General features: G+C 41.7%; 2 protein-coding genes across 2 annotated transcripts in view; both read left to right on the forward strand.

Annotated features, from left to right (window-relative positions):
• Nucleotides 1-845: 845 nt before the first annotated feature.
• hoxb1b (homeobox B1b) lies at nucleotides 846-2,465 on the forward strand. The gene is made up of 2 exons (XM_020649838.3): nucleotides 846-1,404; nucleotides 1,678-2,465. The coding sequence occupies exons 1-2, from the start codon at nucleotides 846-848 to the stop codon at nucleotides 1,980-1,982; spliced, it is 864 nt and encodes a 287-aa protein (XP_020505494.1). The 3' UTR covers nucleotides 1,983-2,465.
• A 9,563-nt stretch (nucleotides 2,466-12,028) lies between these two features.
• skap1 (src kinase associated phosphoprotein 1) overlaps nucleotides 12,029-15,334 on the forward strand; it is a 39,898-nt gene continuing 36,592 nt past the window's right edge. Inside the window, 2 exon segments of the mRNA XM_020649823.3 lie at nucleotides 12,029-12,272; nucleotides 14,226-14,331. Of these exon segments, the coding sequence (XP_020505479.2) occupies nucleotides 12,233-12,272; nucleotides 14,226-14,331 (146 nt within the window). The 5' untranslated portion in view covers nucleotides 12,029-12,232.

Here is a 15,334-nt window from a genome sequence, read left to right on the forward strand (position 1 = left end):
TTACTTCTCAAAGTATTTTTTTTTTCCCACACTGGAAATAAAAATAAATGAATGCAAAACTGACAAATTAAATCCTAGCTAGAAACCACTCACAGGCAACGAATCTGAAAGGGTTAATATGTAGGGCTAGATGAATACAGACTTCATTCATTTAAATTTATTTCCAAAAGATTTAGGACGATGTGGAAAATGTAAACAAAAACCGGAAGTGATGATTTAGAAAAACATGGAAACCTAATATTTAATGAATGATCGCACAAAGAAAAAATGTTGAAACTGAGAAATGTCATTGTTCCTTTAAAATTATAAGACAAATTTGAATTAAATTCCAGCAACACGATTTAAAAAAAAAAAAGGTTGGGGCATGTAAAAAAAAAAAAGGATTTTAAACTCTAAAGCAACTTTAAACATCTTTAAGTTAAAGCGTGATGTTTGACCTCTTTGTTTAAATCCACATCATTACTGTGTGTTATTATTATTATGCTCGTTCAGTGATTATTTTTACATTTCGTCATTAATCTGTCATTTTCAGCTCCTCTTAACAGCACAGCCTGAAAATGTGTCCTGATGTTTGTGTTCTTATCAGATGGATGAGCTCGTCTGATTGAAGCATTTGTCATGTAAATGCGAGCCCGTTTGATGGACGAGCCCGCAGACTTGACAGAGTGCTGTAGGTCCTTTGCCATTGGCGTTTAGCGGGTCACATGGTGTGTCAGGAAGGTGATATGAGGGTGGAAGGCAGCTTTGACATACTACCTAGAAGGGTTAGGGGCAAAGGGAGCAGCGATTAATGACTGCTCGCTCTTGATCACTTTTCTGAACAAACAACAGGCCCCGGCTCCAGGATGAACTCCTACTTAGATTATCCAGTGTGCAACAGGGGAGCGAATCTCTTCAGTGCCAAGGCCGGATACCACACTTTAAACCATGGATACATGTCGTCCAACTCCTGCGCAACAAGTGAGACTTACGCACCAGACGGGCGCATAGTCGCTGCAACTTCTGCGCCACACCAGAGCCCGAGTCTCCCCCTGCACCATCAGACACACGTCAACTTGGACCTACAGTTTGCACCACAGAGTAACTCCATGTATGGCTCTCCTTTGGAGTACGGACATCACCAGTACGGCCTCGCTCCCGAGCAGGACCGCAGCTACATTCACGCTCAGGTTTCACCCCTGGGAACAAACATGGCTCCCTACACCGGGGACAGCTGCGGGCCTGGAGTCTCAACCGGGGGTCAGTACTTACATTTCGGCAGCGGGGATCAGAGGCTGCAAGAATACCCAGAGAGCGTTTACTCGAGACTTCCGGTTCATAACAAGGAGAAGGACCTGGAGCATGTGGAGGAGGCTTCGAAAACATTCGACTGGATGAAAGTGAAGAGAAATCCTCCCAAAACAGGTTTGTTCATCCTCACAGATATTTGAATTAAGAGCTGGGATTGCTGTTAAAAGAACCCATGAGGCCTCTGGGGATGATATGACACACAGTGCGTAAAAATGCAACTTACACAATGAAGCTTAAATCATTCTGGAAGAAAAAATCTATAATGACTAATGTCCTCCACATTTTTCCTATTCATTTTCACATTTTTCTTCACATGCAAACTCCATTCTTCAGCTCCATGACTCATGTTTTTTTTTTTTCTCCACCATCATCCATTTCTCTCCTCAGCGGTCCTGTCGGAGTTCGGGGTTCCCGGCCAGCACAACGTGATCCGCACCAACTTCACCACCAAGCAGCTGACCGAGCTGGAGAAAGAGTTCCACTTCAACAAGTACCTGACGCGGGCGCGGAGGGTGGAGGTGGCCGCCAGTCTGGAGCTCAACGAGACGCAGGTGAAGATCTGGTTCCAGAATCGCCGCATGAAGCAGAAGAAACGCGAGAAGCTGGGCTGCGTTCTGGTCAACACACCGACACCTGTGGAGAAAGTCTCCGGGCCTGACACCTCTCCACAGGGGAAAGGGGAAAGACTGTGATCAATGAAGTGACTTAAAAAAAAAAAAAAAAAAGAATAACATGACTGTGGGGCCTTCAGGGCAGGTTTTCTACTTCTTTGCCTCAGTGGCACCATTCCAGAAAGAAAAAAAACTGTGAAAAATGGACGTGCACTATAGAATACAGGGTATGTTTGTGTCTGCTAGTGTGCTTAAACTGCGTTTGTTTTACACATAAGAAGCTTGAAAAACACTTTTCTCTCGAGCATTGGTTTGTTTTGTGTTTGAGCACTGAGAACTCAGTGTGAATGTTTGCACTATTTATTTACAGGGTATTTTACAATGACTGTTCAGAGGATTTAGCTTAATAAAGAAAGTCTATCAAATAGAAGAAAAAGTGTCATAATTGATGTTTTTGTGAAGAGAAAACTGAAAAAAATGCTTTAATGTTCAATCAAACTTTTAATTTTCATATCGAGTTTGCGTCCTTCCATAAAGACATTTTCTGTTTAAAAAATTAAAAATTTAAATTTTTCTAAAGGATTTTGAATCGCATTACAAATTCTATTTCTGTATGTACTGGCATTAAAAAAAAAGGCCCCTTGCATAATGTGACAAGAGGAATCTTTCACAACACATGGGGTGGTTCTCACTGACCTTTTCACCTCCAAATACCTCCAGGGGCTCTAAACATGACAACAAACTCCAGGGAGCCCGGTCTCACCCTTGATTTGTTACCCAAATTCTGCCTGGATACAGCTGACACAGGTTGCACTGACGTCCACTTACTAGAGTTTAATACCAGTGATCAAACAACCACATTTTGCTTTATAAAAACAGGGAGAATAGTGGGATAAATCCACATTTCAGAGGTCACTGTGGCTTCAGTTTGAGCCAAACGTTTGCAGGACCTGACCACCTGGTTTCATGTGATGCTAAAGGGGCAGCAGTTTCAATATTTGCTCTGGGTGTTGGGTTTGTGCACACACTTTCTGCCCCAGCAGCACCGGCCTGTTGGTGCCCTTTTTTTCCCCTAAAGCTGAGGTTCACGCAGAGTTCAGGCACAAATGAATGCAGAGTCAATCTGTCAAGACACCCGGAGTGGCCTCGGAGAACTCTCGGCCTCTCATACTTTTACATTTTTGCAGGTTTTTGCTTTTAATATTTAGACTAAAGAGTTTAAAGATCATTGACGGGAAAATTGTTCTATGAAGAAAAAAGACGTTTCAAGGGAATGGAAATCTGCAATGATTTGAAATATATATGCATGAGTATGCAGTTCTCACACAACTATATTAAAAATTAATACAGCTCCACTAATAGAAGTTACAGTTGAAATAGCATACGGCCCATTACTGTAAATTGGAAAAAAAAGGCTGAGCGGGTTTGTTGTCAATGCATTTTCTTTACAACAGCAGAAGCTCTTCAGATGAGTCACAAGGCCAAGGACTGTGGAGGTGACAATAGCCACAGTGAAAAGTGACAGATTCAACAACAAAAAAAGAGAGGGGACAGTGCAGAAAACAAGTGTGGGGGGCTTCACTCCTGAGGTGTGATCCCTGCCATCTCTGTGGGTAATACCTCAGCGCTCCCAGCGGGCTCTCCATCTGGAGGTGTCAGAGTCGGTGCTGCAGCCAACACTCGGAGACAGATGTTCAGCTGGGAGGAGGAGGAGGGAGGAGGAGGATGTTTTTCACCTTCAGATCAGCCTCTTCGCCTTCTGCCGGAGAATGTAGGGCAAGGAGGAGAGGAGAGAGGAGAGAGGAGAGAGGAGAGAGCGGTTAACGATCACTGAGGGACGAGGAGGACGATCCTACACGGTGACGAAAATAATCAAAACCTGCGCCTGGCTGCACAAACACAAACGCTCTACTGATAAACAGCAGCCATCTCTCTCTTCTCAGTTATCTAACACATCTTTAGCCCGCTCCCCCCCCCCCCCTCCCACCCCCCTGCTCTGCACTTTGTTTGAGGTCAACTCAGTGCTGTTTGTACCCCATGCTGCTCGCAGTTGTTGCAGGCTCTTTTACAAGTCTATTGCCAGGCTCACTTCCTTGGTTTTCGACCAGTTCCTCTGTCGCATGTCACTCTGCAGGGTCCCAGCGCTTCAAAGAGGGACCAGATACAGTATTCATGGGGGTAGAAGGGCGGGTAGAGGGGGGGGGGGGGGGGGGGGGTTGGGTCATCAGAGAGATACCACAGGAGTCATTTTTATTGGCAGATATCAAACACGGCTATTTAGGTTAACGCCATCTATCTGTCATGTTTGCAGTAGTTTGCTGCGATAGATGGACGCTGAATGAGCGTCTGCTGAATGATGGGAGAGAAATGTCGACCGAATCGGAGCGTTATTTACAATATTTATTATATTTTCTAAATAAAACTTAGAGACCTTCTCTGGTATAAGACAATAAAGACACAGATCCATCATCTGTCCGGGTGTTTTATTACAGTCTATCAACGTTTGTCAAGATGGAGAACGGCATTTCATGGCTGACCCGAGAAATACTGGCCGGGAAGAAATTTGACTGCAACTAGTTATATTTTTTAATATTTGTTATGTTCCCAATTAATCCCTTTTTTTTGGTAGAAATTAGCAAAAATAACCCAAAGTGATGGCATCGGTTGTGTGTTTTTATTGCCAACCAATAGCTACAAAAATATTTATTTTCAATTTAAAACAACTTCAATCAGTAAATTCTTCAATTTGTGAGTTTGTTTGACTTTTTGTTTGACTTTCGTTTGTTTGACTTTTTGTCTGAAAATGTTAAATAAAAAACTTCTGACAGGGTTGTCACTATACCAAGGTTTTAAACTTTGCTACAACTCTAATAAAAATCAAACTATTCAGATATCTGTTTTGGCAATACGGCCAAAAATATAGAAGAGTTAGGCACCAAATGTCGAGTCATTTCTTGATTTTAATCATTAAAGAACACAGGAAAATTCGATTGTAGTGTTGTTGTACTCAAAATTGATCTTGGTCTTGAGACTACTTTTTAAAGGTCTCAGAATCAAAAGCATTTTTACTCGGCCTTGTCTCGGTCTCAGACCAGGCAAACTCCAGATTTGAAATCAAGATTGGTGAAGACCACCACTGATCGGCTTCTTTCTCATGTCATCACTGTGATTAGAAGGAAAAACTCCCCTTTCTAATAACTTCAATTCATTTGTAGTTTAGTTCGCCCCCCCTCCCTCAGACCCCACAGCCCCAACATTCCCGGTGTTTCTGTCTAAATTAGTGACACGCCCCTAAAACACAAGACGATGATTTTTCTGTGAGTCTTGGTCGTGCCTCGGTCTCGATCCCTGAAGGTCCTGGTCTTGTCTCGGAGCACTCTGGTCTTCAGTATATCTTGGTCTAGACTACAACACTAGCGTACTGCACAAATAAATTGGCGATGTACTTTTGCACTTTAGACAGACGGTGTCTCCTGCTCTGTTCTCGGTCCGTCTAGAAAAGACATCAATGAAACATTCACAACTTTATGAGACGCCCAAAAACAAAGTGACCTCCAGGGATGTCAGGATTTGAGAATTTGCTGATTTTCTGAAATGTTAACAGTCTTAGTTGCTGTTTAAATTTCTGTTCACCATTTTATTATTTTAGGAGCTCAAGTAAGAAGAAAGAACCAAAGAATTAAGTCATGACAGCAAAAAACAGATTAAAAAAAGAGGTTACTGGGGCTCGCTGGTGGCGCAGTGGCAGAGCGCGTCCCATGTGTTGAGACTCTCGTGCGGTAGGCCCGGGTTTGCTTCCACCGTGGCCCCTTTCCGCACGTCATTCCCCACTCTCTCTCTCCCTGGTTTCCAACTCTATCCACTGTCCTCTCTCTGCATTAAAGGCACGAAAAAGCCCAAAATAAATCTTTAAAAAAATAAAAAAAGAGGTTACTTAAACACTAAAACCCAGCAGCTCTACAGCGCTGTTTAAAGTGTAAATATCAGCGGGTTAAAAGGTTAAGCATCCTCAGCTTTTTATCAAACATATCTTTGCTGGGTTATCAGAATCAGATCTGATATAGTGACACAGTTTGACCCCAAACCTGGATAACAAGGTTTAATGTTCTTATTATCACCTGCACAGATCTGCAGCAACATAAGCTCTAATGTAATCTAGCTCTGATTATTTTCAGGATCATTTGAACAGAATTTGTAATTGCGTCCTTAGCTTGATCACTTTAGGAACGCAGCTGTGGAAGGTTTAATTGTTCGTCCCTGGATTATGTGATGCGTTATAAGCCGGTGTACCTGAAGGCCACTCTAGATCTGACCCTCCAAATAAAATAAAAGATCTACAGAAAGATATGTTTGAATGAATGAAGACAAAAGTGATGGGAATAAAAACTGAAAAAGAATTCCTTAATATCAATATTTATTTGATATCCATGATTTCCTCCTTCTTGTTGTTCATGGAGAATCACTAACTGGTTATGTACGGCCTATCTTCTTCTTCTTCTTCCTTTGTTATGAGGCTCTTTTTAGCCCGGGCTCAGAGATTCTTGACAACCATCCCCCCATCCGAGTCAGGCTCGATTGGATCTGGAAGCGCCAGCCGACCTGAAGCCTCGTCCTCCTGGGCCCCCCCCCCCACCACCCCCCTGCGACTGCATCCTTTCCCCCTCTCCATCAGCATAGTAACTGAGAGAGACAAGTGACTTGGCCAGGGTTAACGTCTTAATACTCCCCGGGATTGCCTCCAGGATCCAAATGGCTACCTCTAATAGTTTTCCTCCTCCGTGTGGCTGTCAGGCTGCCACGACTATATGCCGTAAGAAAAACAAGAGCAGCTGAGAGGCGGCGTAACGAAGCAGCACCATGAAATAATGAGGGGTGGTGAGGAAGAAGAGAGAAGCAATGAGACGGGTTTTTGAATCCAGATTTGAGCTTTTTTTGGGGGAAAAAGACGCTCGTTGATGTGATGCTACTTTGCACGTCGAAATTAAAGCGGCCTCTTTTCTTAAAGCCAAGGAGGAGAGTGTGTGAGTGGGGGGGGGGGGGGGGGGTACCAGAACTCAATCAGTGTCACGTCACATGGTTCAAAGCGGCCAATTCGATGCTGCCAGGAGGTTGAGAAATGCAAGGTGACAGTTCATTTTACCAGTGACAGTGTGTCGGTCTCGCTTGCTGCTTTCCCCAGTCAATTCCCAGCGAGCAGTGAAGGTTGAGCGTTGCTGGAGACAGACAGCAGCAGCTACCCCCCCCCCCCCCCCCTCCTCCTTCCTTCTCTTCCCTCACCACCACTCTCTCATCGACCCCACTCTGCTTTGTATTCCAATTAACTGGACAGAGGGAGAGGCGGTGGTGTGCAGGATCACAAGCACAGGCAGACACATTCTTCTGGCGTCCTTCCAGTCTCTCCATCGATAGCGCTGCTCTTCCTCTTCTTCCACCCTCTCTCTCTCTCTCTCTCTCTCTCTCCTGCTCCTTCCCTTTTTCCTCTTCTCTCCTTTGGGCCAGTTGTTCCAGGGGGGTAATTCATAGATTCTTTCTTTAACAACCGCCTCTGGGGACAATGTCTCGGTAATGAAAAATAGCTCCCGCTCACGCATTCATACATCACATGTAATAGAGGTGTGTAATCGCTCAAGTCGAGTCGACGCACGGCGAGCTGTAACTGCCACCCTTAACAGACACCTCAAATAATGCTGAATTAATATTTTGAAACGGCTCATATATCCTAACATAATACAATTTGAATGATTTTATATTCAATGCTTTCATGGCTAACATTGATTCAAGTACAAGCTTCCCCCGGAGTCAGTCAATACGTGCGCTGACTGAGGGTTGTAGATTTAGCGCAACACATTTGCTCCTCAGTCTTTTGTGTCCTCAATCTATCATCACTTTTTACCCCCCCCCCCCCCCAAACACACACACACACACACACACACACACACACACACACACACACACACACACACACACACACACACACACACACACACACACACACACACACTGACGTATGTTTGAGCAATGGGTGGGTTGGGAATACAATGATTCTGAGGAAATCCGAAAAGTAAACTACCTCTTTTTATCTCCTCGAGGACAACACAAACATTTACAACGGGCCTCTTAAGAATCAAGCCACACACACACTTCTTTTAAAAAAGAAAATCAAGGGTTTGAATATGGTGACATGTTGAATTAAAGGGGCCAGATCTGAGCTCCAACTTGAGATGCTTGCCTTTGAAAAGTGACACCTATTCATAAAGAGTGATTAATGATGAGATTTGGGGAACAGCTGAAATAAAATGTAACTTTAAGCTTCTTTTTTTTCCGCATGATGTTTAAAGCAGATTTTTCATTTGGAGTAAAAAAAAAAGAAAGAAAACATGCCCTCCAACTACAGCACTTCCTTTCCTTAAATAAAGATAAAGAGCCTGAAAGACAGGCATGGGTGCTTTGCTGTTTGCCCATCTCAGTTTCTGCCTATCTTGAGAATGCAGTGTGGTGTGCGTGTGTGTTTGCAGGACAGGATACACACACTCAAACACACACCCTTCATGCCCTGAGGATCCTCCTGACTCTCTCTCTGTCTCTCTCTCTCGGCTCTATCAGATCAGAGAGACCCGCTGTCCCTCCCCACACCGCAATGCAAATGAAAAGGAATGCGCTGATAAAAGGCCAGATCCTAAAGATGAGAGGGCAGAAGGAGGACAGAGGCAGCGAATGCTTAAGGGGGGGGGGGAGCCTCTTGGGGAGATGAGAGGTGGCAGAGGAGTCAGTGTTGGTAGTAGTGGGAGATCATAGCCTTGCTCCCCCTCAGCGGCGTTTGATACAGGGCTTTTGTCGCTCTTTCAGCGGTGCATTGTTGGGTGGTGTAATCCCCGTCGGATTACAAAGGGCTTCCCTTTTCATATGGGACTGACCCAGCAGGCAGGTGGCTGGGGCTCTGTGGAGCTGTCAGGGGGAGGGAACCTCTTTTCCAGGGGAGGGGACCCCAGTTCCTCTTACCTTCACAGGGGCTTTTTGCTGGGAGGCCAGTCAGGCGCAGGTCAACGTGGGGACACTTCTGACATGGGATTCAACTCGCCCTGACCCCTCGGCATCCTGTAGAGAAGACATGAAATACGGAAAATTACTGAATAATATTTAAATGATCCGTGCTGAACATAAAAATGCTGCCAATAATGCTCCTGAATTGTATTTAAAAATATAAATTACAATATTGTATAGATCTATCTTAAGGTATTGCTAAATTTGGGATTTTTGCAGCACCCAGAAATCATCAGAAATGTCTTATTTTAGAAATCAGAAGAATGCAAAACAAATTTAAAATGTGTTTATGCAAATTGTCTTTTAGTGTATAACATCTGAAATACAATTAAAAATGTTGCATAACATCAATTTCTCTTAAAATATTTTGCATTTAATCTTTATTCAGCTAATAAGAATCAGAGTGAGTAATACAAATTAAATGTTGTGTATCTGTGTGATGCTGCCCAGGATGTGCAATTATTATCTTACACTCTTCTTAAATACACTTTATATATTTTAAAAAGTAAGACAAATACAACATCAATCCAACATAGCCTTAATTGATATCCGGTGAATACAGTCGATGAGAGCAGAGTCTGATTGAGCTTTGGTTTCTTGATGGCTTTCCGTGTAGTGTTTCAGTAATACAGGATCAATAAGGTGACAGTCAGGCCCAGCACTATTTCTATTACTACTAAAACCAATATCTACTCTACAGCAGTGTATATAAAAGCACTGTGTAGGTCATCCTATTGCTGTTACCTCTTAACTGGTAATACAAAACCATTCATCCATGCCCTGTCACATTTAGTAGTGAGGGACACAGTTAGTAAGGCTGCATTCAAGTGTTGTAAGGAATTATCTAACTAGTATTAAAATGTGACTCAAAGACCAATTAAAACTGTGATTTCAGAAACATCTAAAAGTCTGAATTATCTCTAATGACCAATGGTAATGACTAATTGTTACATAAAGCATATTCATACCACTGAACATCCTGGTCTACGTTATCGTTTTCAGCAAAACATCACTTGAGTGAACGACTTGACTCGTTAATGAAGGCAGCATATGCACAAGAAGTCAAAAACATTTTTTTATTCAAATTAAAAAAAATAAAATGAATTCCTAGCTTTCTTATTAAAGTTTTTTTTTTTTTGAATTCGTTGTTGTAAAACATAATAACAAAATATTTTAAATTAAATATCTACCGTCGTCGTAAAGCATCGACTCATTAGTATAACATTTCGGATTTCCAATTTTACAACCCTGTCTACCCAAAGGGCAGATGTGAGTACATGAACGCAGCATTCGCCCAACGGCCAACGGAAAAATGCAGTTGGGTTAAATTAAAGAAAGAAAGAAAAAAACAATTTAAAAACGAATGTTTAACTTTGTATTTTAACGTTAATGGGAATGTCTCTAAACTTACTCATAAATGTTGAAGAGGATCGCCGGCTGCTTAGTTACAGGACAGGTAACGCTAAACAAGGTAAAGTACGTCGATAAAGACTCGACGTTAAACAGCTTATTTAGCTAATTTACGTAAAGGGGCAGCTAGCTAATAGTACATTCTCTAAATGTTAACGCAATGTAAATGTTAAACCGTGAACGTTTCACTTTTTGTTGCGTGAGTTCAACAGGTTGGCAGGTGAGTACAGAGAATATTTACAGGAAACGTAAAAAACGCGTACATTTATTACTTCCGGTGTGCACATTTCGAAGGGTAGCACTTTTCGCTAGAACACCTGGCTAACGTTCATCTAGCTGGTTAACGAAAGCGGCTGTGTAGATAGTAGCCTCCTTCACAGTACGCGGCTTCCTATTAAATGGACGATTAAGATCTGACGTACAAGGTTGGTAATAACAGTACAAATAAGCAAAACATGTAAGAATAGTCCACATAATTTTAATGTAAACATAAACTCTAGTTATGATAGTTTGTAGGTTTTGGGTAATGATTTTATTTGAACATTTTTCAGGACTTTTTGTAGAATTGAAGGACTGAACATTTGGGCCTGTGTGGGAAATTATACAAATGTAATACAGTAACTTATTCAAATCAACTAAAGGTTTTGTTATTTGTTTCTACATTAAACTGGGGCACAGGTACTTAATAAACCAGCCTGTATAGTTGGAGTCTTTTTTCTCTAATTCTTAAGATTAAATCAGCACAGGCCAAATAAAACAGGCCACCAGCTATAACCTAAAAATAAATAAATACATTTGTGTAATAGGGCATTTTGCATGGCATCTTAAGACAGAAAGGCCAGTTGACTCCTGGGCTGAATGTCAAGTAAAGCAGAGTAATTTCTCAAATGCACTGGCCTTCAGTTGTTTCTGTTCTGCTGGGTGCAGTGTTTGTTTTCAGTTTGCTGTTTAGATATTATTTTAACCCAACTTGGCTCCATTCCACTTCAAAATCCCTCTCACAAAGCCCTGACATTAAGGTCAGGATGAAACTCCTAAGGGGAAATCTTATTTTGCTGAATGTTTTCCATCTAATAATGCAGTACTGTTATTGATTCCTTCTGTGAAATGTACTTTTTTCCTTCCTCTTTTGCAGGTAGCGTTTCCTGTAAAAGCTCAGCATCTGAGCAGAGTTGGCAGGGATTCGCATTGGACTCCTCAACAGTCTGTATTCTTGCCAAGTTGGACATTTGAGCCCAGATTATTTGGCAGAAGGTTTAAAGGTGTGAGTAAAAAGATTTAATCGGTGTTTACAGAGTTTCTAAACTGTTACTGGTCATGGAAATTGTTTTAAAAGGTACAAAAATGATTGACAGTTGGTTATTCAAGCTTAAACGATATGCTTTACTATTCTGTTTTCACCACAAACCCCTGCAGCTTCATAAGAGTATTTACCTTTGTTTACATCTTTATAAGTAGCTATGCTGGGCTCAGATGCTGCTTAAGGTGGCCAATGTACGGAATCATAGTCCGCCTTTCAGGCTCGTGTTATTGTCATTCTCAATACTACAGGGCTCTCTGAAAGAGTCAGTTAAACTATGTCACAGAAAACCAAAGGAAGTTGTCATATGTGCACCAGCTCCACCCCGTTTTGTGCAAATCTCGATGCATGCAAGGAAGTTGAGTTTCAGAGCATGAGGACACAGGTGGTTAGATCCTGCACCGGTTAGTCTGTGAGTGTGTGAACTGTGTGCCAGGCTCTTGTTCCTGTCATGGAGCTGTAACAATATGACAGTTGCTGTGCACTCATAGGATACTTTGTGGACTACAAACCTCTGTGTGAAGGTTCAGAAAAAGTCTAAAAAGTCAAAAGTGGGTTCGTGTTGGACAGGTAACCAGGGATGGGGACGATTCCGCACGACATTAAGAGGCTTTTGGACGGTAATACCTTTATGTCTTTACTGTTGATAATGCTTATTTAAACTGTGCAGCTTTATTTTAAAATCCTGGTATTAAATATATATATATGTATATAATAAATATATACTTAACTTTATACTTTATCTCAACAATAGGTCTAAATAATCATAAAAAAGCTTTAGAAATCTAAATTCAGGACACCAACAAAGGGATACAAATCCCGACAGTTGACAAGTTCTCACTAATTAAAACACAAAGAGACATTTGCGCCAATGTTTCAAGACACGTTGAATACCTTGTGTCACTTAGTGTGGGCTAAATAAGAAACATGATGATTACGTTTTCCTAATCGATGAATCAACACATACATTCATACATAACATTTCTCAGTACAGCATGAAATGTGGAGACGATTAGTAACAAACGACTTGCACTCGTCCAATTTGTTAATTTGAGAAATATTCTGAATGCATCATTTTACACCATCTGTATATTTTTTTTGTTTTAGCTTTGCTGTAATTGCACCAAAAGTGAGCAGTAAACAGCGGAGTACAGTAAGCTCTAAAAAGCTCTTTTTTAATGATGCTCCTGCAAAATAAGAAATTTGAGTACCAGCACATTAGTTTGAGCACTGACGCTGCACATCATCATTCCTGACAGTATGTCCCTGATATTTGACTTCGTCCTGCACACTAATGGCTTGATCAGCGATAAAGAAAGAGGCTTGTCCCTACAGAGTAAAGGGTCAGGATTATAGAAAGCACATTAGTATCAAACGTAAAAAAAACATTATCTTTCTTTTGCCCTTTTCATGTAGAGTAACACGAACAGTATTTTATTACATTTGCATGTTCTGCCGATCCAGCAGACAGTTCTTTTGTAACAACATTTGCATGTTTGTGTCCTGTGGAGGGTTTAAAGAAATAAGGCTCACACATCTGATAAGTGATGTGGACATACCTGTTTTTTTCTTTGTACTGTAATATAATTATGACATCGCTTCCAATCACTTACTCGTATGATATCATTTTCCTGTTTTCAGGCCGCATAAGAAAGCACTTTATTTGGTAAATACCTGAGAATATTTTCACTTAAGAAGCTGGAATCAGAGTTATATATTATTCTTCGAGCATATTTGTGGATTATCAAAACAGATTGTGATTAATTTAAAGGTGGGGCGTGATCTGGTGCTAGAGCCAACAACAACAAAGCAGCCTGAGGATCTGACATTAGTTTAGTGTTGGTTAGCAAACTGTCCATAATGTTGTTACAGAGAAGGGAAAATACAGAGAGGTCGAGGTTGCTTCTCAGAGCACAGCTCCTGAAACTGAAACACCTCCTGCTACTACAGCTAACGTCAGCAGCAACAGCGACAACACATCTTAGCAAACTAGAAACAAGAGGTGTGGGCGGCTACTGTGCCTCGCTCAAAAAAAACTGTTTGTTTCCAACTTAACGAGGGCTTTGTGAAAATGTGTATGCTGGATTATTTGTCATGTACAAAATCAGGAGACTTGTGAACTAAAAAAAAATTCTGAATTGAATTGGACACTGATGGATAAACAATTACCTAATCAGGTGCAGGTCTAACTGGCAGGTAACATCAAATCATAAAGCTTTAGCCTTTTGTCGAGGAAAAGGAAATTCTGTGAATACAAAAAATCCAAAGAAGTGAATTAAAGATATAAGAAAGTAGAGATGAAAACTGCCAGATTGTAGGATTACAATATTTGACATTTTTACATTGTTTTGTATGTGTTCATATTGTTGTTTCCATCTGCTGTAAGCTGGCAACTTGATTCAGAGATGAAACAGCACAAAGAATTATACACTTTATTGATATTTTAGAGACACACAGACTTGGCATCTCATGGTTATGGAATATGTTAGAAAGAAGTGAGGAACAGTATTTTTTGCCAAATCGTTCAGAGTCGTGTCCTTAAACTCTCCATGAACGTTCTCTGCTCCCTTCAGACTGTGAGCTGTTCATATTCGAGATCTTGCAAGATGAAGACCTGAGTGAAAACGCCCGAGAGACACGACAGGTCTTACTGAATAACTTCCGGGTCGTCCATGTAAGGTAGGAGTCACCTTTAGGAGCAGCTTTCAATCGGGGCGCTGGTGGTCTAGTGGTTAGTTAGTGCACCTCCTGTACAAAGGCTGTAGTTCTCGACTCAGCCGGCCCAGCTTCAATCTGACATGTGGCTCCTTTTCTGCATGTCGTTCCACACTCTCTCTCTCTCTCTCTCTCTCTCTCTCTCTCTCTCTCTCTCTCTCTCTCTCTCTCTCCCTGATTCCTGACTTCATCCCATTTTCCTGTCACTCTAAAGCCCTGAAATAAATCTTTTAAAAAGTGAAAGAAGCAGCATTAAATATGCACAGAAAGATGCTTTTCTCGCCAAGTGTTGCAGAATACTTTCATGAAACCATTATCTTACTTTTGACTACACAAGAGCTTTAATTGTTGCTCTAATTGCAGTATGCTAAATAGCATTTTAGCGAACCGTTTGGTGTAATGGTGTCACCTTCAGGACTTCCTGCTCCTGATTATTAAAAGGTTTTTTCTTATAGTTGTCTGTTTTGATCAGAACACCTTAACGGGGCAGCAGTAGCTCAGTCTGTAGGGTCTTGGGTTGGGAACCAGAGTCCCACACGGGCCAAAGTGTAGACCATAGAGAAAAGGGTGATCAAGCTTTTTCTGTGATGGCACCTCAACTCTGGAACAGACTCTTCTTTTTAAAGATTTATTTTTGGGCTTTTTTGCCTTTAATGGAGAGACAGGACAGTGGATAGAGTTGGAGATCAGGGAGAGAGAAAGAGGGGAATGACTTGCGGAAAAGGAAGCAAAGGTGGGATTTGAACCTGGGCCGCCCGCTTTGAAGACTATAGTTTCCATACATCGGGCACGCGCACTAACCACTGCACCACTGCACCACTACACCACTACACCACCAGCGCCCCAGACTTCCCCGTCTTTCAATCCGTTCACCAGACTCTGTTTCTGCTTTTAAAGACTCATTTTCACAAACTTGGCTTTTTCACTGACAGATAATTTGATCAGATCTCCAGTTTGCATATTTGAC

Source organism: Labrus bergylta, chromosome 21 (genome assembly GCF_963930695.1).
Source record: "Labrus bergylta chromosome 21, fLabBer1.1, whole genome shotgun sequence".
In the NCBI taxonomy this organism is placed as follows: Eukaryota; Metazoa; Chordata; class Actinopteri; order Labriformes; family Labridae; genus Labrus; species Labrus bergylta.